Source organism: Marmota marmota, unplaced genomic scaffold, assembly GCF_001458135.2.
Source record: "Marmota marmota marmota unplaced genomic scaffold, marMar, whole genome shotgun sequence".
Taxonomy (NCBI): domain Eukaryota; kingdom Metazoa; phylum Chordata; class Mammalia; order Rodentia; family Sciuridae; genus Marmota; species Marmota marmota.
The window spans coordinates 38,529,689-38,555,428 of NW_026000026.1; the positions used below are offsets into that span (position 1 = coordinate 38,529,689).

The following is a 25,740-nucleotide window of genomic DNA, read 5'->3' on the forward strand; positions in this document are numbered from 1 at the left end:
CAGCTGCAGCAATCCTTTGCATAGTCAGTCTAGGCTTACTCAGAAAAAAGAGGAAGTCGCCTTTATGGTATAGTCTGAGGTGTTTCATTAAGTGATCCAGGAGTCCTTTCAAAATTTCTCCCCATTTTCCTTTGGGGGTATAAATTTCGTTTAATCTTGTATAATCCCATTAAAATGTAAATATCTTTAAGAGAGCCAACTTTAGTTCTCTCAGAGTCCAGCTAATGTTATAAAATTTCTTAAAAGTGACAAAGACATGAGTTATCAGGGTTTGCTCGCCATATGCTTCAAAATGTATAGGCAACTGGGAGTAAGTCCTTTTGGGAATGGTACCAGGAAAGAATCCTAGAAAGGCCTGGAGAGGTAGGAGGTCCATAGAAGCCTAAAGAGAAATGCACTCCATCTCTAATTTTGTCCCAAACTGCCCTTCTTTGTTATAACCACAAAGGGTGCAGACTCTCCTGTGCATTTTCAAGCTTTACAAGCTCCAAGCAGGATCCCAGAAGTCTGAGATTGCAAGGCAGTGAACAAACTGATTCTCAGAGGATTCAGCTCCACCTTAATGAGCAGGACCTACCAGGGGCATGTGGTGATTCTGACAGGCTCCTGGGGGGATCTGTTGACAGTAGAGGGATTTCTATTTTGGTTTCACAGTTACAAGGTGGTGACTGAGTCCTGATGGCTCAGTGCCCTCTTCACATGAAACAACTGCTAAAAGAAGCACCACTAGTGACTAATTGGAAAATTTCATTATTAGATTTCCTAACCCCCAAGTGAGACACTCACAGCCACATCTTCAGGGACATTTAATGCCTGACCTCTCTGTGACACATAATTCATTTTAGAGGCCTGACTTTTTTATACTGGGGAATTTGTTTAATATTAATGTCCCCTCATTTTCAGTATCTCTCTTCCTTGGTCCAATTCACACCATTTCCTATTTGGAATAAACCTGCATTTGTTGCAACTGAACTGATTTGCCATGGCTGAGAGGTTGCTAGTGTTGTTTTCCCACTCTAAATAAGGTCTTTATTGCATTTTAGAAAGCAAAGGCTTTTTAAGAAAGGGAATTTCTCTCTAAAATTGCACTGATGGCTTGCTGCTGTGCTACTGGCTCAACTAGATCTGAAAAGGCACAACTGTGACTTTTTCCTCTGCCTCATATTAGCATCAGCTGAGAATCATTTTTTATCCTATTCATTTCCTGTTAAAAGGGATGATTTGGTCTTAGCATGATAGGATTTTAAGAAATTTAATTGGAAGCAAAATTGCTCTCTATTGTAAGAGTTCTCCCCATATCTAAATGCCAATTGTGACAGCTTTATAATATTGCTCTAGTTTTAATAGTATAATTTTAGGAAAAAAATGCCACAGTGATGCAAATGCCTCCTGTCAAGGCTTTTCCCACCAATGGTATTTTATATTCTTTACTACATGGAAAACCAATAAGTGGGAGGGACATGAGAATTCCAGATAAGGGAAAAGGATTTTCCCACTCATTTCTGCTTTTTTTGTTTGCTTGTTTGGTTTTTGGTTCAAATGTGTTAATGGTTATAGTAAATATCTGAGTTTTATAGTAATCATCAATGTGATATTTTAGAAGAGAAATCAAATGAGTCTCAGATACATGACTAATTTTGCCTACAAACTCACAAAGGCATAGGTCACATCCCTGATTAGTCCAGTAAACAACTCGGCAAATGAGTGACTGAAGCCAGAATAAGAAAAATGTTTTCTTGAGTAAAATTATCATGTTTCAAACAACTGCTCTGGTGCCATGGAGACAGAGCTATAAAAAAAAAATAATTCCTAGGGTTTGCAAAACCAAGGGACTTTGAGAATAATGAAGAAAATAAATTCCTGAAAATGACCTCTAACATCAGTATAGTTCAAATGTCACCTACTTGATAGTCTGCATGCCCAAAAACATTGCTGAAGCAAATCAGATGAATAATAGTGGACAGGGAGAAGGTATTTTTTTATTTTTATCTAGGTTTTATACCTTGAATGGCAGCTCGATTCCATAGAAGAAGTGCCATTGGATACATCTTCTCTTTTTCAAGAATTTTAGCCTTTTCTAGAAAAAAAAAAAAAGACATTCCATTAAGAAGGCTTAAAATGCCTCTGTAGTAAAGTCATACATGCATATGTATGATTAGAGAATTTTAACTTATCTTTCTTACTAGATTCCAAAATGAATGCCGAATTGCTTTGAGCTACTTCATACCCCATTTCTGCAAGCAGTGCATACTGAACAAGAGAAGAATCTATATCACCATCTTTATAGGCAAAGTAAGCTGTCAGGAATTTCTCAGCCCAGTGGCCTAGTTCACAGACACCTTTATAAAGCTGTATGTGGGAAAAGAAATCAAGCAGACTAGTTAGCCAGTATATTTCATCCCAGGAAAATGATAATGAAATTTGTGTTCAGCTTCCACTGGCTGATCAGGCAAGAATTTTAAGCCTGATGCATGGTTTTTGCAAATTATTTAGAGTGAAGAGTTAATACTTTTTACAGGCACAAAAAATTACAAGTGTGTGTGTGTGTGTGTGTGTGTGTGTGTTGGTTTTTTGTTTTTGTTTTTTTGTCTTGAGAGAAACTTCCTCAAGCTTACTTTAAATTTGCATAATAAACTTTCCTGGCAGGAGGCTATTTGGCAGGACAAGAATGTACTGAGTTCAGGGTTGTTTGTTTGTTTGTTTGTTTGTTCTTTAAAGGGCCTTTGTGGGTACTGCTGCTCTGCTTGGGCAAGTTACAAGGCCACAGCTGAAGTGAAAAGGAGAGAATGAAGGGAATACAGTGCCTCAGGGTATAGGTGACATAACTGCGAGGGAGGTGTGCAAAGCTCTACAGGGACAAATGTCAACGTAGCTGAATAGCCCTTATGTAACCAAAAGAGGTTAGCCATACATAATTCATTAGGAAGTTGGCAAAGGAGCAAATCTAAAGATAGATTATTAGCTGGCAGCTTTTGAAATGAGTTTCAGAGGGACCAGATTGCAACATGGAGGTATTTATACTGTTGCAGCAGACATATTTAATAAATCAATGAAGGGCAATAGGTCCTAAAAGCATTCTTTTGAAAAGTCCATTACTGGCTCAGGCTTAAATAATCCACTCTCTCAATTGTCATCCAAATCATCAAACACCTAAGGACCTGGCTTTACTGGGAAAAAATGGGCTACATTTTCTAGGATAAATCAAGCCTTTCATTTCCCAAGTAGCAATTCCCAATCCCACTAGAAGTGCCAAATTACCCTGGTGATTTGATTGAAGGCTGAAACAGAACTCCTTAACTAAATTCTGAGGCGAGCTCTGAACGTGATGAAAAGCCAAATGCAAAAGAGGAGAGATCATTTCTCTTTCTCCCTTTCCCAGTCCAACTTACATCACTGTTTTTTCTCTCTGGCAAATGTCAGTGTTCACAATGTCAATGCGAAGAAAAGAGGTAATTCCCATAAAAATAAAAAGCGCCCACAATTTAAGGACAGTATCCCCTCTCCAGTATCCCTGTGTGCGAAATGATAAGAACTTGAAAAACAGACCAGTATTTACCTCCACGGCAGTTCTGCAGGATCTTAATACTCCTGTTCCTGTTGCATACATCTCAGCAAGATAATAAATGGCAAGGGGCTGCCCGCTCTGGGATGCCAAGTAAAAATATTTGAAGGCAAGTTTGTAATCCTTCCATACTCCAGAGCCAGCTGAAAATTAAAACTGTTTTGAGATATTCCCTATTTGTTTTTTTTTTTTTTTTTTACGTTATAATCTATGACCATAATAGTCATAGTGATACCTGCTAGCTTAAATAGGCTGGGAAAAGCCAATCAAAAGTCAAATCCACTCTTGGGGGGTGGGGAGCTGATTTAAGATGCAAGAATTTAGAAATGAGTGAACTTGACTTATCAGAAAACTAAGAAAAAGAAGTTTAATCTCATTAAAATATTTCCTCAATATGGTATAACTCATTAATGAGAAGGAGACCAAGTGGTGGTCTCTAAGGAACAGGAGTTTCACCATGATCTACTCACCATCCCTGTCATCTTTCCATGCCAGGATACCATGGTAGCTTACCCAGCCACAATCATGGAGCATAGAGAAGGAAATCCCCAGCTCCAGGAAACCCATCTCTGACCCAACTCATGGTTGGAGCAAGGAGAGGCATTTGGTACTGAAGCAAATGAATCAGAAGATTCCCAGCATTAGAAAATCTTGTCCAGACTCTCCTATTACTCCTCTTTTTGAGTTAGACACACCTGGCATTTTACTTGCAAAAGCTTTCCCTAAATGGTCCTTAAACTTCCTCCCAGCTCTAACATTTCTTGGCCTTTAGAGGCAATGCCATGTAGTGATTAAAAGTAAAAGCTTTGGAGGCACATTGCTTGAATCCTAGCTCCACTAACTGTGTGGTCCTGGACAACATGTCCAACTCAGTTTGTTCATCTATAAACAATGTGCTATGCCCCCCACACCACTACCTGGTGTGTTGAGAGGATTAAACGAGTGAAAGCATAAAAAGATTTAATATACATTAGGATTACTATTACTCTTTCCCTGGGAGCTTTAGGAATGACAGATCCTGACCTGAGGACTTCGAATGAACTACAAGAAAAAGTCCTCAATGCTCTCCCCAATATAGTGCAACAAAAAGAGCCTTTCTGTGAGCTACTTTGGAAAATGTCAGCTGACCTCTTGACCATATTTGACATTTATGATATGGTCAGCTGCATTCTGGTACACCTCTGATATGAAGGACTTGGTGGGGATATGTTCAATTCTCTTAGTATATGTCCTGACCACTCTTTCAGCCTCCAGAGAGATTATTACAAACACTCTACCCCAACCTCTCTACCTCTTTTTTCAGAAGACAATTTTTTACCTAGGAAATTATTGAGGAAAACTTCATATTGTCCTTCCTCACTTGCCTCTCTCCCCATCCTCCTGCCCCATATTTACATTGCACCATCCTTTCCTCCCTCCTTCCAGTCTTCAAGGATGAGAAATCCTACTTCTCTATCAAGGTTAATGAGGTGTCCACTGACATGGGCCCAATCAGATCCTAATACCATTAACTTTTCCAGAAACTTTTTTCATCAATTATAATTATGTTTAGGTCTCTCATACAAAAACAACTTGCTCTTGGTTCTCGTTCCCTTTGTTCTGTAATTCCATTTCTCTTTTACTTTAAAGATGCACTTTTGATAAGAACATTTTAATTCATGTATTTCCTCACCTTCCATTCACGCTCTAACCCATTGTCATCTGGCTTCCACCCCAAACAGTCTAATATTCTCACCAAGATTCTCCATATTGCCGCTCATTCATTTACTCTCTATGGAAAGCTCTGCCTCTTTGGCTTTTTTTTAGATCATTTTTCCCCCTGTTCCTCTGACCATGCTGTTTTATTCTTCCTGATGATCTCTCTTCCTCTGCCTAGCCTTTAAAAATGACTTGGAGGATCACCGGATTTCTGACCAGACCTCACTGTGCTTTTCTCCATACTCTCTTTTCCCTTTGTGGTCTCAGATACTTTTAACTCACACCTATTTTGTTGATGCCTCCTAAATCTTTCTCTTCAATTTCAACTTTTCTCGTGAGTTTCATACTTTTGGATATGTGCATTGGCTAACACAAGAACCTCAAATTGATGCCTTTTCTTCAGTCTTCCTCAAATCCCTCTTCAAATTGCTGCCTGACTGTTCCTTCTAAACCACTCACACCAACCATTTGGTTTTTGTTGTAAAAGAAGCAGACTTGCTAATGCATATGTCATTCTAAATAAAGCAGCTGTATTTGTAGTACCTACAGTAGTACATGAAGCCTAACTGGAACTGTGCATTGGGCCATCCTTTTTCTGCAGCTTTCTGAAAGTATTTAAGTGCTTCGGCATAATTCTGCAAGATAATTACACTCTATTACTCAAAGCTATATGTATAACTCCATGGTAACAATTGCCTTCCACTTTTTAAAAGAGTGCCATATGGGCTAATTAAAATAGCATCAGAAATGTAATACATTTTATTTTATTATTACATTAGATTCTATTAGGAAATAATTATCTCATTTTCAGTGTAAATTACGTATTTTTCTACATTGTCAGTAGGTTTCCTTAGATGTCAGGAGAAGGTCACTCAAAAGACATGTTAAACTAAGATGACAAATTTCTCTATCAATAAAATCCTCAGGAGACAGATATTTCTAAGGCTATTTAGAATCTATGATTCTAAGATATAATTAAAGTTGCTATTTTTGTCACAAGCTTATTCTCCTACGTCTTTTTGGCAAAGATTCTACTGAATTATTTTTTTCTCTATTATCAAATATAATAATTTGATGAACCAGGTAATAGAGACTAATTCCCATAAATTAATGAATTACCATGAATTTTACCTTATAAATTGCTAGAAATATGTTGAAAATATAATGAAATTATTTAACTTACCACAGGAACTCCTTTTCCATAAAAGTAAAGGAGACCAAGTCCATGAAGACCAATTGCATTGCCCTAGAAGAGTTACAAAAATCTAAGTAAAATCCCAGAAGAATTCATGATAAGGAAAATTACTGCAAAGTCATTTAAAATGTTTGAAATGTACCCAGTAAGAGATTAATCAAGGCAGGTTAATCAGGCAGCTGGCAACTTATTCTGACCCTCTCTAGTTTGTCTTTTATACCTTCATAACCCCCTCTGACAAGAAAATAAGAGGGAAAAGAATGTCAAATCCTCACTCCATTCTTTCATCCAATGCTCATTTAGTATTTGTTATGTGTGTGATTCCATAATAGGCATTGGGCAGAAGAAGTAAGAGGTTAAAAATGAATGAACTGTGATCCCTGCCTTGAGGACTTACAGACTTGTAGATTCTGAGCCATATCAGAGGGACGGGTCAGATTTCTAAAAGTCATGTCAAATGTGCTAACTTCTAAAGTGAAATCAATTGAGAGAGTTGTGCTCACCTAGAAGAAGGACATTCAAATGCCTGGAGAGGCTAGGAATTGAAGAGGATTGAATTGTCAGGGTGAAGACATTTGAGTTGGATCTTGAAGGACATACAGGAGCTTTCCAAAAAGGGAAAGTGTATCCAGACAGTTCTTTCCTACTTTGGTCAAAGGAGGTTGCCATAAATAGCCAAATAACATTTTAGAGACTCTGTGGATTTAAATCCAGCCACTACAGATAGTGAAGCATTGTTGGTATATGTTCCTTCATTCAAATTTGACAGCTCATAGTGTCAAACAATGTTTTCTTTTCCACTTGATGCTAAATTAATTACCATTTATTTTCTGATTAATGTCTCTGAGTACATTTAGCACATTTAGTACTAGAAGACAGTGTTCCACAAGCAAGTGTTCAAATATATTGGTATTTAGCATATCAATCCCAGGGGAAGAGTAAACCTTGAAAGTGACTTCCTCAACTAGAAAACTCGCATTTTCTTTCTATCTCCCCTCATGTGCTTCACTCTCAGGTAACTGTGTAAGGAGCCATGGCTTTGCCCCCTGGCTTGCTTTCAGCATATCTATATGTTTGTTTGGCAGGTTTATGATATTTCCTCAGGAACTTAAGTTCTAATAGAAAGCTTTCTGAATTTATTCTTACCATCTAAATTTGGTTATTATGGATCCAAGCAGAGTGTTCTTTCCATTTCAAAACTGTTTCAAGAATCCAAACTTTGGGCCTATGCATGTAATCAAAGGACCCAGTATTATAAGAGTTCTTAAGGATAATCCATCTGTATTTAAAATAAATGGCATCTCCGTTCTCTTCTTCCCTTTTCTCTCCTGACCATGTCTACCTGTGACTTATCTCTAGGAATCATGGGTTATGCTATTTAAGGAGTATTAAGACTTTATATGATGGGTTTGGCAAAGTCTAGTGAGCCTATCTTCTTCTAATTAACTTCATTTAGATGTTGAGAAAAATGGAAGGGAAGGGGATGAAAATGAGAGAAGGTTAAAAAAAAGGGAAAGAAGAAGAAGAAAGTTAGAATAGCTGGAACAAATATTTTTCTTCTTTAGGAGAGTCCCTGGGAAACTGAGGCTCTTTGGACTACTCATCACCTGTTTAATGCCCAGAGTGCTTGTTTAGAACATTCAGGTCAAGGGTAGCCAATTTAGGTATCTGCAGGAGCCATTCTGGTAATGTAAGAAGTATATTAAGCCAGGAGAGAATGGTGGAGTCCAATGCAAACCAGAGTGTGCCTCCCCTGTCCAAAGACAGCAGCAGCTACTCGACCACTCTGATCCAGCCAGTCACACAAAATGGCACTCCTATACAGTCACTCTTGCCATTTTCCAAGAAAATCTGAATGTCCAAATCAATTCTTTTCTCACATCTGATGAGTAATATGCTGGCATCATAACAAATTTTGAGGAAGGCCCATCTCACACAGTAGTGTGAACACTCAATCATCATGCTTATGAATCACAAAAGAATCTCAGTGTCCAAATTTCAATGTGAAATTTATTTGTTTTTCAAACTCCTTCTGGGCCAAATAAAACATATGTGCAGCTAAGCCACCAGAATATACAACTTCCACATTAGCGCTTAGGTTAACTGACAGGAACCTAGGGAGAAGATAGTTCTTTATTAGACAGATATTTAATGAACCCTGGCTATGTCCTTGTTGAGTTGAGGAGATATGGCCTTCGGACAGGAGGACAGAAGCCAGAAGATAGAAAGCTGCAGAATCCCAGCAGTAGAGAATGATTGTGGGGTGAATTAAGAAGGGAAAGATGATGGGAGTCAGCAGGGGTGAGGAGGCTTTCTAAAGAGAAAGAGGATTGAGCTCTATAGGATCTGGAATGGGGGAATCTGGCAAGGGAGTAGGTATGACAAAAGTATGGATATGGGGTTGGGCTGGATATGTTCAGAAGTGTAAGAAGAGTCTAAGGCATATGATCCCATACAGGCTTAATGTCCTATAATTTTTAGATTTTAAATTGTTTTCTACATACATTGTTTTTGTTTTTTAACATTAGTGTTTAAAGTAAATTAGACCAAAGTGGGTATAAAGTGTGTAACTTTGTGTCCTGGTACTGATATTACTTTCAAAACAAAATTAAGTAGTAGTATGTTTTTTTAAAGTAGTAAAAGGAAAATATGCATGAGAAATCTAACAGATTGTTCACACAGTGACCAAGGAGTATGTGTCTGTATCCACCCAGTGTCATTAAGAATAATTACCTTAAGTACAATTTTATATTTCTTTCATAAAAAAGGAAGCTCAGGTTTTGAATGGGGTGGCACAAATCACTGCTAGTTACAAAGCCCTGAATAATTAGGGAACTGACTTAATCTACATACCCAGCTTCCCAGCATTATTCCTTTGGACTGACAAATCAGCATTATTTGCCAGTTTATAGGAGATCTTCCTCAGTTAACTTTTTTTTCTGTCTGCTGTCCCTTGTCCTTCTAATGTAATGGTACTCCAGATGACTGTCTTGCTGAGCAACAATTTCATATAAATTACAAGGGAGAGGAGCAGAGTACTAGCTTTCCCAGTAATTTACACCACAAGAGCAGCAGCTAGAGGTGCTAGTCATGTATAAATAGGCTCCTAAGCAGCGTGTAGGCTTTTAAAAACTGAGAACGGTTGAAAATACTCCTCAATTTGAAGACATCTTTATTGCCAGTGTTGCACTACAAAATTCTAAGACAAATAAATGATTCCTACTGTGTGGTGGATAGAAAGTTTATAAAGGCCATTTGCCAAAATTAGGTTGATGGTTGTTGGGATGAGGACATTCTTTAGGTATTAAAGGGTCAGAATCATTAACTATTTTTTACTTGACCGATAACAGCTTCCTGGTGCTAAGTACCAGGACAAAGGTTTTGATAGCAAGCGATGTATATCACAGTCATCACTCAGTATGAAGCAGTTTGGTTCCAGGACCCCCAGAAATACCAAGATCCACAGGTGCTCAAGTCCATTATGTAAAATGACATAGTAATTGTGTATAACCTATGTACCTTCTCCTCTATACTTTAAATCACCTCTAAATTATTTTTAATATATTTCTTTTAGTTGTTGATGGAACTTTACTTTTATTTATGTATATGTGGTGCTGATAATTGAACCCAGTGTCTCACACACGCCAGGCAAGCGCTCTTCCACTGAGCTACAACTCCAGCCCTTTAAATTATTTTTAATATCATGCTATGTAAATAGGTGCTGCACTGTATTATTTAAGGAATGACAAGAAAAAATAAGTCTGTACAAGTTCATTCAATATAAATGCAATTTGTTATGGTTCGGGCATAAGGTGTCCCCCAAACACTCCTGTTAATGCAGGAATATTCAGAAGTGAAGTGATTAGATTATGCGAGCTGTAAACTAATCAATAAGTCCATACTAATTTGAATGGACTGACTGGGTGGTAACTGTAGGCAGGTAGGGCTAGGCTGGAGTAGGTGGATTACTGGGGGAGTGCCCTGGAAGGGTTCATTTCCCTTATGGCCTCTTCCCCTCTTTCTGCTTTCTGACCCCCATCATGAGCTGAGCAGTTTTCCTCCACTGGGCCCTTCCCCCATGATGTGCTGCCTCCACTGGGCCCTTCCCCCATGTTGGGCTGCCTCACCTTGGGCCCAGAGCAATGCAGTCAGCCATCTATGAACTGAGACCTCTGATCTGTGAGCCCCAAATTTTCCACCTCTAAGTTGTTCTTGTTAGATATTTTGGTCATAGGAATGTAAAAGCTAACTAAAACACAGTTTTGTTTTGTTTTGATACATGGTTGTTGGAATCCATGGGTATACAACCTGGTATACACAGGGCCAACTGTTACACCATTTCTGTATTCCCTCATAGTTCCAATCCATTCTACCTTGGTTATATTTCTAAGTTCAGTCTACCTAACTGGTCTCAAACCTCAAAAGATAATAACTGATTCACAGCACTTACTATGTGCCAAGAGCACTGCTTTAAGTATTTTGATACGAGGTGTGTGTGTGCGCATGCGCTCACGTGTACGCGCACGCAAGTCTTAAATTCTGATGACAATATTATCCAGAAAATTTTTTTATTTGCTATTTTTGGCATAGTGAGGCACAAAAAGTTTAAATAGGTTAGTCACAGTCACAAAGTAGGTTGCAGGGCTGACATTCAAGTCAGGAATTCTGTCTCCATTACCATGTTCTTGATCTTCTTGCCCTGACAACCTTCTTCCTGGGCCAGGAAGAGCTCTGGCTATTGGGTGAGATATGACAGGAGAAAACTGGATATTCCCTGGTTTTCTTCATCCTGAACTTACTGCAGTTATTGACTGAGCTACCCCTTCCTCTCTCTCCATCTTTTTCATTTCCTGTTCTTGAGCTAGAAAGCATCACCTACTACAGAGAGGAAAAGAAAGCAGAACTTTTGTTTGGGTTTTTGCTAGCCCCAAGGAGGGCAGCACAAGTCACTCTCCTTTTTGTTTACCAATAAGACAAATGGTGTCTTCCCCACACAACCCATCTTTTATTATCAAACCCACTCATTTCTCTAAGACACAAAGCTTCCAGGCCCATTATCTGGGCTTGGGACTTCAAAGTCACCTCTTGGGCATCAGTCTATATACTAACAAAAGCCAATTAAATTTTATGTGTTCATAGCAGTAATTTGAGGACCTACCTTACTGGCTGCCATGGAAAAGTATTTAAAGGCAGTAGCATTATTTTGAGGTGCAGCAGCATTCCCCTCTAAGTACATCTAGGAAAAAAGTAGAAGAGGGTGTAAAAAACAAAAGAATTTCAGGGTGATATAAATATTTTTGAACTAAATAAAGTTAATGATTGCACAACATTGTGAATATAGTAAATACTACTGAATTGTACACTTTGAAAGTTAATTTTAAGCTAATTGAATTTTGCCTTAATTTAAAACATAAAACAAAAAAGACTAAAGATACCATCTACTACATATATTCCAAAGTGACCTTGCCCAAGGGCAAAAAAAATGGACCTTATTTGTGTTTTCTCATGTTTCTTGCATCTTAATTACTGTAAGTAGCCTTTCTGGAAACAGGGCACTTATCCCCTTGGTTACTAATGCAAATTGGCTGCAGGGAGCCAAGGGCATCACTGGGGAGGTGGGAGGGAGTGGTCTTTGAAGAGGGAGAACACTTCTCTCTAGAAAAATCCTCTACAAAGCCTGCTCAGCAGTCATAGGGGACTCCCAGCAGAGGTGGCATAAGGATAGACTTTGGTTAGTGCAGAACTGGGTCTCATTTCAAGGGTGGGAGAAACCTGATACGGCTGAGGCTGGGAATGTTCCTAGTCTCAGAGGAACCCCAAGCCAGCTTCATTTTCAAGGCTATTCCTGCTGCCTCAGATAAAGGTGGATGGAGCTTCCTCCCAACCTGTCAACTCAAGAAAACCACCCTCACTTTGCATCTGAATAGCCCTCAGCTGCTTCCATGAAAGAGGTGGCAGTTCTGTCACCCTACACTAAGTTCATTTAACTGGTACCATTCATTTCTTAGGCTGCTTGCTTGTTTGTTTTTTCAGTGCTCCGATCAAATCCAGGGCTTATGAATGCTGGGTAAGCTCTCTATCACTGAGCTACACCTTGAAGTCTCTTTTAAATTTTTTCTTGAGACAAGTTCTCCCAAGTTGCTCAGTCTGGTCTCGAACTTGTGATTCTCCTGCCTCAGTTTCCCAAGTAGCTGGAATCACTGGTGGGTGCCACCAGACCTGGCCATTTCTTAGATTTTTAAGAAATGAAAAATATCGACCAACTTGAAACATGTACCTTTCCTATAAATGCCATGGCATTTGCACTCCCGGCCTTTGCTGCCTTTAAGAAGTAGTATAATGCTTTCTGGAGAGAAAAGGAACAGTATTATTTCCAGTCACAAATAAATCTTACGCAGTGTCCTTTTGAACCATGCTTTATTTATTCAATATGCATTCAAAAATATCTAAAATGGCCACTTTTTTTCAGGGCACGATTCCAAGTGCTATTTCAGGCATAAACAGGAGAGGGAGAATATATATCTCAGAATATATATATATGAGAATATTTATATACATACATATATATATTCTGAAGAGTGGGAGATATATCACATATATATGTATGATTATATATATTTATCTCACATATATAATTTTAGAAGCTGAAGATTCATTTCTCACATTTGGGAAGGCATGATAGGCATGTGGCTTGTAAGGAAGAGATAAATCCCAGTTATAGAGCTAAATAGTTCATTATTTTTAAAAATATAGGCGTTTATGTTAACACTGTGTACTTATTTTATAAGACAGTTTGTACTACAGTTAGCAGAATCCTAATGTTTTTAAGATAAAATAAAACCAGACATACCTGGCTGCCTGCTGAGACTAGGTCTTTCTGCAGAGGTAAGCTTCAAGGCAATCTCTTCTAAATCAAATTAAAGGGGGCGAGCAAAGCCTCTGATTTTTGTCTAGGTCATGACATTCAATGAAACACTCAGTCTAAAACACATAGGGCTGCACTTGTCCCTTGCTACCACATTCTCTAGGCCTCGTCCTGACCTCCTAGAAAATCCTTTCAGAAGAAACCACATGAAGTAATAAAAGGGATCAGCCCCAGGAATGAGACATAAAAACACTTTCCAAAGTGACTTATTAGGACACAATTCTTCTGTTCTTTGACAGGTCTTGACTGGGTTGATGTGTAAGAATGTTCCTTCCCAAAAAGAAGAAAATGTTTGAGGAAGAAATGCAGGCAATTTTTTTTTTTTTTTTTTGGTACTGGGGATTGAACTCAAGGGTACTCAACCACTGAACCACATCCCCAGCCCTATTTTGTATTTTATTTAGAGACAGGGTCTCAGTGAGTTGCTTAGTGCCTCGAAGTTGCTGAGGCTGAGCCTCCCAAGCCGCTGGGATTACAGTCGTGTGCCAGTGCGCCTAGCCAGGCAGAACTTTATACAAAAACTTGCTCTAGACACGTTGCCAACTTATTTGAGAGCCACACCCTTGTTACTAAAATCAGTCTGCTTTGTGGACATACATACAAACGCCACTTTTGCTGAATCTCATTGTATCATGGATCCATTCATCCATCCATCTCCATTTATACATCTTCATTTATACTTTTTCAAAAACTTGATTGAAATCTGATATATGCATGGTGGTATGTTATGGATTATAGGTGATTCATATATCAATGTAAGGACCATGTTTTCTCCCTGACAATGATGCTGAGAAGAAAAAAATATATGTTAATAGCAATACAGGTGTAGGTGATAGATGAGATCAAAGGAATGCCATAAAGAATTAGAAGGGTGTAGAGTAACAGATAATAGAAATTATACCTAATTTTCTAATATGGGTTTACAAACCATTTCTTTCCTGATCTTTACAATATCACCATGAAGCAGGTTATTAATATCTGATACTATTTTATGGCACCTAGAATCATGTGGCTAGTACTGGAGTCCCATAACCTGCCTGAATAAAATTCCCATTATTTGGCACCCTGCCTCTATGGTATAAAGCAATAAAGCAAAAATGATTAAGTTGGAGATGAGTCACCAATACAGAGGTCATTACAGGCTAGGGAAATGTCAGGGGCCAGGGAATGGTGATAGGAACCAAGCTGTGTCCGTAAAATAGAAAGAGTAGGGAAATTTTTAAAAGTAGGAAATAAAAATAGCATAGCTGAAATAGAACATCCAAATCTAAAAGTTGTAAAAGTTAGAAGGGGCCTTATTTAGCCTTGAATACCAGGCTTTTATTTTATTTGGAAAAATGCAGAAGTTATTGGAAATTTGTGAGCATTAGGGAATTGTAAAGCTAAAACATTTGTTATAATCCAAGTGTCAATTGGATGGGAGAAAGTTATAGTAATGTATGATTTGCCAAATTAGAGAATATTAATATAAAAAAGATACTTCTTATGACTATCTCTATGGGCCAGACCTGAATATGTCCCCAGATAAGTGCATAATTTATTCAAGTCCCATTATCTCCATGTTTTGGTTTCCTCATTTAGATTCTGCTCCTCTGTACTCTCAGGGCACCCTGCCCTGTCTCTACCATGACATTCATCTACTGATTTAATGTCTTTGTCTCACTGAATGTTGGATCCTCCATACTTAGCATAGTGTCTGCAATATGTTAAGCACTCAGAAAATATTTTAAGAGTGAGTGAATGAATAAATGTTTATGAATCTCTAAAACGAAGGAGCTGGACTTTAATCTTGATGGGTCCTTCCAGCTCAAGTATTATGAGGCAGTGAAATTGTTTTCAAAGTCCAGTTTAGTAATTTGGCTCTCAATTGTCTCAATTGAACTCTCAATAGAGAGTTCTAAAAAAAGTTTCATTCTGGGAAAACAGATTTGAACTTCTAAAAGAAAATACTATAGTCCCCAGAAGCAAATAAAACTGGGATTTCCTCCACCCTTCAATATTGTGTTCCTAGAAAGATCAAAAGTTGAATTTTTCTCATATACTGCTCCACTGTCATGGCTTTCTTGGAATTTCAATTATCTGTTCTTTTAAAATTTACTTGCCCTTAAAGGTGTTACTTCCATTATGTAAAAATGTACTAGATACCATGTCAAAGTTCCATGCAAGCAATTTTGATGGGTATATATGTGCCAATATGAGTTCTTGATCTTAAAAGAGTTTAGATCAGGTATTTTGTATCCATCCATCCATCCATCCATCCATCCATCCATCCATCCATCCTTCACATATTTACTGAACACCTATCATCATGTTTTAGTAATTCTAAGTTATACCTCTCCCCCTATCTCATTTTAATCAGGACACTTCTACCAATAGCATATTATAATTTATTTTGGCAGTTTTTTCTTTCTCAGTAGAACATAAAATAATGGTGTGTCTTACAATTGATGGTATCTTAGATTGAAAGATAATAAATTCTTAGGTGGGCTGGGGATGTGGCTCAAGCGGTAGTGCGCTCGCCTGGCATGCACCGGGCGCTGGGTTCGATCCTCAGCACCACATACAAATAAAATAAAGATGTTGTGTCCACCGAAAACTAAAAAATAAGTATTAAAAATTCTCTCTCTTTAAAATAAATAAATAAATAATTTGGTTGAAAGATAATTATGTTAAGTGATGTTTTAGTATTTGAACTCGTGTCTTGATGTATTTATTTTATTGGTGCATTATAATTATACATAAGATTTATTATATCATAGTTGTACATGCACATAATATAATTAGATTAATCTCATTCTTCAGCATCTTCCTTTTCCCTTTCCTCCTTCCTCCCCTGATTCACTTGCTCTATTCCACTGATCTCCCATCTATTATTTTTACTGTTTTGTTTTGTTTTTTTGTGAGTTTTTTTTTTTTTTTTTTTTTTTGTAGTGGGGATTGAAATCAGGGCACNCCACACCCTTGTTACTAAAATCAGTCTGCTTTGTGGACATACATACAAACGACACTTTTGCTGAATCTCATTGTATCATGGATCCATTCATCCATCCATCTCCATTTATACATCTTCATTTATACTTTTTCAAAAACTTGATTGAAATCAGGGCACTCGACCACTAAGCCACATCCCCAGCCCTATTTTATATTTTATTTAGAGACAAGGTCTCACTGAGTTGCTTAGCACCTCGCTTTCGCTAAAGCTGGCTTTGAATTCTTGATCCTTCCACCTCCTGAGCTGTTGGGATTACAGGCATGTGCCATTGCACCTGGCTTTTTATTGTTATTTTAATTGATGTGTTATAATTAAGTCAGTCTATCTATCTATCTATCTATCTATCTATGATTCATTGTAGTATATTCATATAGAGACATTGTATAATTTGGTACTTTTCATATCCCAGTACTTCCCAATGCATTCCCTTCTTCCCTTTAAGACTCATGTCTTTAAAAAAAATGAGTATGATTTTTCATTTGCTCTAAGAAAATCCATAGTTTAATCAGTTTATAACATTTCCCCTAGAAAGAAGTGACAAGAAAATGTATTTTTCTAAAAACATTTTGAACACTTCTTTTATCCCAACTTCTGTAAATCATCCTGAAATGGGATGATATTAGCTTTTTTTTTTTAAGTGAATGGCAGGGTAAATAAAACATTTGTCCTTAAATATTTGATATTATTCCTTTGCCAGGTTTAATTTAATTATGCTTTATCTTCTTTAATAATATACAATCAAAAACCCTGATTTTCTAATCCAATTCATCTGAACTTGTGGATCTATTTGCATTTAGGAATGCAAATGACATTAAAATTTATGTGTAGAAAAATTAAAGATAATGTAATCACGAATTTCATATACAATACTTTCCAATAACTAAGAATTTGGTCAGGAGAAGGGTAAAAATGTTGCCTATGTTGACCACTCATAAGAGAGGTTTATTTAACCAAAGTGAGAAAAGTCGGGGAAAGGCAAGGTAATTATTTCCAGGTATTTTGATATTGACTAAGCAGTAAACTTGGGCTTTGCACTTACAAAGAGCCTTTAACTAATAATTTCTTTGGTGTACTAAAACAGCATACTGACTCAAATGGTGGTTTGCAGGTGAAAAGGAACATATAATGTTTAGCATTTAAGCATCTTAAGTGCAGCAGGCACTATTCTAAGGACATAGTAAAAAAGACAAGAACGTTTATTGCATTGTGGGGACATAGATAATAATAAAAATCAGTACAACTCAAGGAGTTATTTGTGTTATGAGGAAAATTAACAACTGTGGTAAGATAAGTGATAGAAAAATAGGTCAATCAAAATTTTCTCTGAGGAGATAAAACTTGAGGATGAGAATCCTGGCATAGTTAAAAGCTGCCTTTCAGAAATGAGGTTTATACTTTTATCTTCCCTCTCCCTTATGATTCTCCCCTGCCCCTCCAAGTTGATTCTGGTGCCACTAAATTATGGGAACTTTGAAAACTGACAACAATACTTTGCTACTCTGCCCTCTAAGAGAAGTCCACTTCCCTGTCCCTTCAATCTTGCTCAGATGAGTTCTCATCTGAGGTGTCAGGAGACTTTTGCTCTTGGTTTTTTAGAAATTTTGACTGCCATGTAAAAAGCTAGGATCAGAGGGCTGGAGAAAGAAACCACTTGAAGAGAGGCTCTAGCCAATCTAGGTATAACAGATAAAACCAATATAAACCAGGTACCTCCGGCTAATACTCTAGCTAACTACAGATACATGAGCAAGTTCAGCTAAGATTAGCCAAGCCTGGCCCAGACCAGTATTGTTAAACCAAGCATAGCCAAAATCATTGGCCTCTCCAGATCATGAATTAAGTAAATGACTGTTGTTTTAAGCCACCTAATTTTGGAGTGTTTTTTTTTTTTCATGCAGATTAAGATAACTGATACATAAACCTCTCAGTCTTAAGGTTTGAGATTTTAACTGGAGCCTCCTATCAAGTTCAGATTTATTAGGTTGAGGAAAGAAGAAAAGACCAGCCTGAGTTGACCCAGAGAGTGACAGCCTGAGCCACTAGAATAGTTCTTGAATATAATTTGCCTTCTTGGGATGTCTGAATTGGAAGCAAGAAGCCCAACCCAAGATAAAGGAATCTTTGAGATCATGTTATTCCTTCTTGCTTTGTAAACAGAGAAACAGATGATAGAGGATTCCTTTTGGGGGGCTTAGGTCATAAGGATATAAAGTTTAACAGGAAGAGCATAGGTTTGGAATGCTTAAGGTCTGAGTTCAAATTCTGCATAAACAACCTTACATTCCAGCTGTGAGCCTTGAAGCAATTGTCTCTACAGCTTCAGGTCCTCATTTGTAAAACATATAAGACATCCTCTGTGAAAAAGCCTTACTAATTGCCTGGTAATGACCAGCTGCTGGGCTGTTGCCACTACAGCCCTGGAATCCTTCAGTGCTGGCCCTGGGCTTATACTTCACTCTCACCTGAGGTGGCTTCAGCTCGCATCTGGATGTTCATGGTGGGTTAGGGTTGACTGGAAGTACATAACTTTATAGGGTTTATTGTGCTGTACAAAATTGGTGTGGCATCCTTATGGTTGAGGTATGGGTGACTTGACACCCACAATTCATGTTTTTGGAAAATGAGAAACTCTTCCCAGTTATGCATCCTGTGATTAACATGAGAAACTCATTGCAGGTTGGAATCTGATATTGGAGTAATATTATGAATTCAGAACTTTCCATCTAAGAAGCTAAAAGCTTATTTATGATTAGAATTTTAGAAATCTGAAAACCTTCAATTGAACTATCTTGGAATTTAAATGCTAATTTAAATTGCTATGTATTGTATCACATTTTATGAAATTAAATTTGATATTTACCTGATGCTTATTGTACCTTATATAAAATACAAAATATAGTATCAAAGACATTCATAAAATACCAATATAAAGTGAAATGGAAAATAATAACAGATCCTTTTTATGTAACGGCCTTATAAAGGAGTAATTTTCATCACTTAGCCATTGAGATTATGTTGAATAGTTTGTGTTCCTTTGAGACAATGAGTGCATAGCTCCCATAAAAATGACAAGGGCTACAAAATCATCTTTTCAAAAGAATTCCAATTATTTTCCTAGGTCTTTGATATGATTAGGGCTTTGAAACCGCAATCATAATACAGACAAAAACTTCTCCTGTACTCTGGCATCTTACTGAGGATGATCCTGTGCAGGTCAAGTTTATTTGCTTTTCTTTTTCTTCCTCTACTCTAAATTTGAGTGGTTAATTAATCCTCTAACCTCATTAGGATAAGGTAAGTTTATGCAAAATGATTTAAAGGAGTTTTGCAAATTTACAGATGTTTAACATATTTTTAATTATATTAAAAGCAGTGAGTCCTCGGATTAAACCAAAGAGGGATGAGTGTGGTCCTCAGGCTTTTCAGCAGGAACTTCCCTGGTGGACTTTCTGCAGAATTGCTAACCATAGTCCAACAGTTCTGTTGTAGCATGGATACCTCCCCAAATGCTCCTCAGAAGTTCCTACCCCTTTGTACTTCAAAGCAGCTAGGAAAACACTCCCTGTGGTGAACTTTGTTCTTCCACAGAAGCTAGCAAGCAGATCTGACTAAGGAAACAGCAGGGGTGCTTTCCTTAGCAATTCTTCCACCTTTCTTTCTTCCCCTTTGACTGTTGCACCAGCCTCCTTCATCACTATCCTCCCCACCCCATATGACTGAATTTTGAGATTGACTTACATAGTAATCCTGATCTAGACCTTTCCTCCCAATTAGATGTAATTGTCCAAGAGATACCTAGGAATAATGAATTTTAAAAATGATTTAGCAGTAATATTAATTTAGATAAAAGAAAACATTGGTGATTTTACTACAGCATGTTGATTCAGTTTGATGCAGTAGACATGTTTTGAAAGAAGCAGGGAAACATTCCAGACTCTATCTTATACTGGGTAATTGGTTGCTCTTGGGCATATGGCTTCCTCAGTGGCAGGAAGCCTGGTAGCTGGTGTACAGCAATGCCCAGACACATGAACCTAGGTTCCTTTATTCTTGGCTCGCAAAGGTCACACAAATGCTGTTCCATTCCCAGAGACAGAATGCTCCTGGATCCTTGTAGGAATTCATTTGTATTAAAACCAACATTGGATGGTGCTTTTTTTTTTCTATAATTAAAATCTAGGGTTTTTTAAAAAAGATTTTTTTCAGAAAGAAATGAAAAAAATTTTTGCTATTACTATGGCAACTAGCTCTTCAAAAGACCAAAAGAACTTCAAATGACAGGAGACAAAATAGGAGTAGGGCAAAGAGGGGAGGGTGTCTCTTTCCATTCCCATTCAGGATGGGGCACTGTTAACCCCCCTAGCACTCAGAGGAAACCAAGTCCCTCTCATTTGCATGTTCTAAGAATTCAGTCTCATCTGTATACATTACTTGTATCTGAACATCTCCTCTTTCTGCCAAAAATTTATAGTATTGGTATATGTCCCAATCCAATATCTCACTGTTAGAACTCAGATTTTCAGGTCTCTCAGTTAGTCTCACTTTTTCCACTGGAATACCTTCACTTTTTTCCAAATTGTCAGCAACTGTGAATAGAAACAAGCCAGAGAACAGCTAGAAAACTCAGGCTGCAAGAGATAACAGTCAACTTAGAAGAAACAGTGTTAGGTTTATACTGCTTAAATTGTACAGAAATCTGATCTTTTGACAGAAAGGAAAGATTCATGGGAAACAAAAATTTGCTGAATTTTATTTGGTTCAGAGAAATGTGAAAGAAACCTAGTTTTTCTTTGCAACCCTGTAAATATTGTTAACATATATCAGATGCTCCTGAATATGTTGGCCAAGGGTGATCAAGCAAGAGATTTTAGAAGCAAACAACTGACCCCATCTATAACTCTGATATTTCTAGGACTGAAATATAGAAATAATAACTTCTCCTTAATTATTTCTTACAGATAGTCTGAAAATAATATAAATGTGTTTGAATACACCTAACAAATTGTGCAGTTCAAAATATATACACAGAGATTCCCATTTTATTAAGCATATGAAATGATCTTGTTATACACAGCATCTTGAATTTAAAAAGAGTTTTTTTCTCTTTCTTTTCTCAGATCCCAATATTGCCAAAGGTATATATTTAGATGTCATTCTGATTACAGAAATCAACCAAATGGACTTCACATTATTCACTTCTTGGAAGACTTATATTTAAAAAACTCTATTATGTAAGCAACTTCAGTGATGTTGCAAGATGAAATGTCCCAAACAACTTTCAAAGTGATTCTAGAAACACAGCCTCATGCTCTATATTTTTTTCTTTTTGTAGACAAAAGGGCAATAGAATAATGAGTACCTGAATTGTTCTCAAGTGCAGTGATAGATATCTCTAATGTATGCATCTTACATTCATTTCATTAAGAACTTTTAACAAGCCATTTCATATTTTACATGTTAGATTTAGGGGAACTGCTTAATATTTATTAGTGCTACACTCAAATTCTTGGTTTAAGAAATGAATATCACAAGAACAAGACAAAAATATTTGGGGATTTATGTACTAACAAAAATAAAAGAGAAGCACAATCATTTAAACTTTTTGAAAAATATTAAGGGAACAGAAACTCCATACTGTATTACATGAATTGCATTATAGCAGATGTTAAAAGCATAGGTCTTTAATATTTTCATATGTTTATGTCAACTGGTATTTATTTATTAATTTAACTTTAATTCCTTGGCAAGTATGATTTGGTTTGTCGTTCGTTTTTTTGTAGTGTTGGATACTGAACACAGGCTTTTGCACAAGCTAGGCAAACACTCTATGAACCACTGAGCTACACCCCCCAGTCCCAAGTCTGTTTATCTTAAAATAAATTATTAAAATTACTCACTATAATCTGCCACTTTCTTGTAATGATTTAGGGCAACTTCACAATTCTGTAGAACATTGATTCCTGACAAATATCTGTACCCCTAAAACACAAGCATGTATATTCTTAATTAATGCTATTTTTATAATATACCTACTTTGGCCCGAGAATATTTCATTTACAAACCAAAATCATCTGGGACATCATGCTTCCTCCAGCACTTCCAAAAGTATAATATATGAGAGCCTAAAAATAAATAAATTAAATAAAGTAAAAAATAAATAAATAAAATAAAAATATATTAGTTTTCTAAATTTGAAATTCAAACAAACCATTGCTTTTTTACTTCTACCCATAATGAACCTTGAGCCATTTCAAAATAAATTCCAATTTTTCACTCTGTTTTATTGAGATGGTTACCATCTTTGGGGAGTTATCAGGCTGAGGAGTCTGTGAAAAGGGCAGTACATATGATATTTCATCACCCCAAAATCCCTATAAAGTAGATATTACCTACCTACATGGAAGAACCAAAAATATAAGACTTTAAGAAATTTATGGTAGAAGAATGCTTAATTTCTGTTGAGTGGTGCTTCCAACCATCACAGTAGAGTGAGCCCCTTTATTTAAAGAATAGATTCTATTCAATGCCTCTTTTAAAGAAATCAGTTTTGCTTTAGAAAAAAAATAACTTTACCTTGGCTTGATCATATTCCATTCCTATTCCATAAGAAGACAAAAATCCTAATGCCTAAAGTGAAAAAGGAAAAAAATGAAATTCAACGAATCAATTTATTTCACAATTCCATCTATATTGATAAGGCACACTTAAAACACCTGCTCCATAAGAGCATAAGTTGTAATATTTTTTTTCTTATGCCATAACAAAGTGTAAGACTGTAAGATTTTGGAAAAGGTCACAGTAGTGAGAGGATTGTAAAATATATGTGAATATAAGTTAATTCTTACTGTACTTTAGAAAAGATCATGATAATCAAACCAGTGGTCTTGCCCTGTGCAGTAGCACATACCTATAATCCAGCAGCTTGGGCAGCTGAAGCAGGAGAATCACAGGTTCAGAGCCAACCTCAGCAACTTGGCAAGACTCTGAGCAACTTAGCAAGACCCTGCCTCAAAATAAAATATAAAAGCCGGCACAGTGGCACACGCTTGTAATCCCAGCAGTTCAGTTCAGGAGGGTGAGACAGGAGAATCATGAGTTCAAAGCCAGCCTCTGCAAAGGTGAGGAACTAAGTAACTCAGTGAGACCCTGTCTCTATTAAATAAAGACAAAATAGAGTTGGGGATGTGGGTCAGTGGTCAAGTGCCCCTGAGTTCAATCTCCAGTACCAAAAAATAAAATAAAATATAAAAAAGGGCTGGGGAGGGGCTGGAGCTGGGGCTCAGCAGTAGCGCACTTGCCTGGTGTGAGTGAGGCACTGGCTTTGATTCCCAGCACTATTTGTAAATAAATAAAATAAAAGTCTATCAGCAACTAAAAAAATACATATTTTTTCAAATATTTTTTATAGATATATGGACCTTATTTTACTCATCTATTTATATGTGGTGCTGAGAATTGAACCCAGTGCCTCACACATGCTACAAGTGCTCTACACTGAGCCACAGCCTCAGCCCCTAAAAAAAATATCTAAAAAAAAAGGGGCTGGGATGTGGCTCAGTGGTTAAGTGCCCCTGGGTTCAATCCCTGGTACTGTGGGAAAATAAAACCACAGCAGTGGTCTTTATGTGTTTTTCTTTCCTGGAAATAAGGTTTTTTTTTCTTTCAGTATTTTAAAAATTGAATTTGGATATTTATAATTCATATTTTTAAAATAAAATGTGATTGATATAAAATATTAAAACAGTAAGAAGCATATTGATTAAAAAGTGAAAGTCCAATCACAGAGCAAAATGGAAGAATAGGAAGCCCCAGATTGCGTCCCACAAGAGACACATAATATATGATTCAAAAGCCTTTCTGAGAACTTCAGAACCCAGTTAAGAAGTCATCAGGATGGAGCACTAAACTGAGCAGGGATCTGTAAGTCTAGGATAGATGGTTTCCAACTTATGATGATCTAGCCTATGTATGATTTTTCAGCTTTACACTGGTATAAAGCAATATACATTCAGTAAAAGCTATACTTCAAATTTTGAATTTTGGCCCTTTCCTTGGCTAGTAATATAGGACATAATACTTCTCTTGGTATCCTGGACTGAACAGTAGCAGTGAGCTACACCTCCCAGTCGGTCATGTGATCATGGAGGTAAACAACCAATCTTCTATGAATACTGTGTTTCTGACCTATGATGTTGGCAGGTGATGTGTATTAAATGCGTTTTCAACTTACGGTGGATTTATTGGGATGTACTATCTCTCAAATTCATTTCTTCCAGTACCTTTCTGCTGTGAGCTACCTGGACTAGTACAAATCTCCAGGCTTGTTCTCCTATCCATTCTTCAACTATCACTTACTATAACCACTTTCCATCTACCATTATCAAGCCCACATTTATATTTTTTCATCCAAGTTCTTGAGAATGTCATGTAAGACTTTGTCAAATGTCTAAAATCAAGATGCATCAAGGTCTAATAAATCAATCAAGTAAAAAAATGAGCAATTTCTTAAACTTTTTACTGCAATTTCTAGGATAAAGAAATTTGTTACTTTTTAAATTAGGAAATTGACTGAGAGTTCACTTTCCAAAAGGATAATAGCTCTAATATGTATGAATCATTTATATAAATATGCTGAAAATTAAAAATATCTTCTATGATTTTGCAAATTCCTCTTTAGTCTTAAAAATTCTCTTTTTAGGAAAGTTAATCATAAAGGCTATTACAAATGGCAAGCATCTGCAATCCTTTTACTCCTTTAACCCTTGCAATATATGTTTTAAAATGGCTAAATTGGTTCTTTTTAAGGACATCTCTAGCCAATATTAGATTTTTAAATTTTTCTTGCAACTCTTTTTTCTTTTGTTCAATTTAGAATCTCATTCAGTTATTCAGAAACTTTGACAGTAAACAAATATTCTGACCTTTATATAAGAAAATGAAGGTACAGTTCTATTCAGTAAGCTTGTATTTTAAGATACTTTCACCAATAGTGTATCTTTTTGTGCATAGCCTATCACACAATTTGGTCTGATCCCCCTGGGAAAATATGTGACCTCATGAAGTTGTAAAGAGGGATTGTGTGGAGTTACAATTCCACTGTGACTGGGGAGGGGAGTGTTCCTCTGTATAAAGCTCACTCTAAAAAATAGGGTTTAAGATCCACAGAGCAGGCCCAGAGGCCTGCTGAGGGGCAGAGCCGCCCCCCCACCCCCAGCGCCTGCCAGGTAGGCGGAACAGTGACCACCGGCAGAAAAGGCCCAGTGGCCCACGGCTGAACAGAGCTTCCAATCACTCCTGTAAGGTGGGCGGGCCTGCGACCCACCAGCAGAAGAGGAGCAGCGGCCTGCTGAGAGGCAGAGCCGCCCCCT

The 25,740-nt window shown here is 37.1% G+C and overlaps 1 protein-coding gene and 1 non-coding gene across 4 annotated transcripts in view; both read right to left on the minus strand.

Annotated features, from left to right (window-relative positions):
* Sel1l2 (SEL1L2 adaptor subunit of ERAD E3 ligase) overlaps positions 1 to 25,740 on the minus strand; it is a 115,334-nt gene that overhangs the window by 13,440 nt on the left and 76,154 nt on the right. The window contains exons 6-17 of one of the 3 annotated variants that reach the window (XM_015476246.2): positions 22,946 to 22,999; positions 22,435 to 22,494; positions 22,270 to 22,351; positions 20,804 to 20,958; positions 20,111 to 20,167; positions 12,733 to 12,801; positions 11,614 to 11,691; positions 6,444 to 6,506; positions 5,808 to 5,895; positions 3,557 to 3,705; positions 2,184 to 2,349; positions 2,003 to 2,077 (exon numbers count right to left, since the gene is read on the minus strand). In XM_015476246.2, the coding sequence (XP_015331732.1) occupies positions 2,003 to 2,077; positions 2,184 to 2,349; positions 3,557 to 3,705; positions 5,808 to 5,895; positions 6,444 to 6,506; positions 11,614 to 11,691; positions 12,733 to 12,801; positions 20,111 to 20,167; positions 20,804 to 20,958; positions 22,270 to 22,351; positions 22,435 to 22,494; positions 22,946 to 22,999 (1,096 nt within the window). The remainder of the gene's footprint in view (positions 1 to 2,002; positions 2,078 to 2,183; positions 2,350 to 3,556; positions 3,706 to 5,807; positions 5,896 to 6,443; positions 6,507 to 11,613; positions 11,692 to 12,732; positions 12,802 to 20,110; positions 20,168 to 20,803; positions 20,959 to 22,269; positions 22,352 to 22,434; positions 22,495 to 22,945; positions 23,000 to 25,740) is intronic. The other 2 variants (XM_015476308.2, XM_048811327.1) reach the window with 2 other exon arrangements.
* On the minus strand, positions 8,335 to 8,438 carry LOC125619247. The gene has a single exon (XR_007350745.1). It is a non-coding gene; the product is annotated as a small nucleolar RNA U13 (small nucleolar RNA).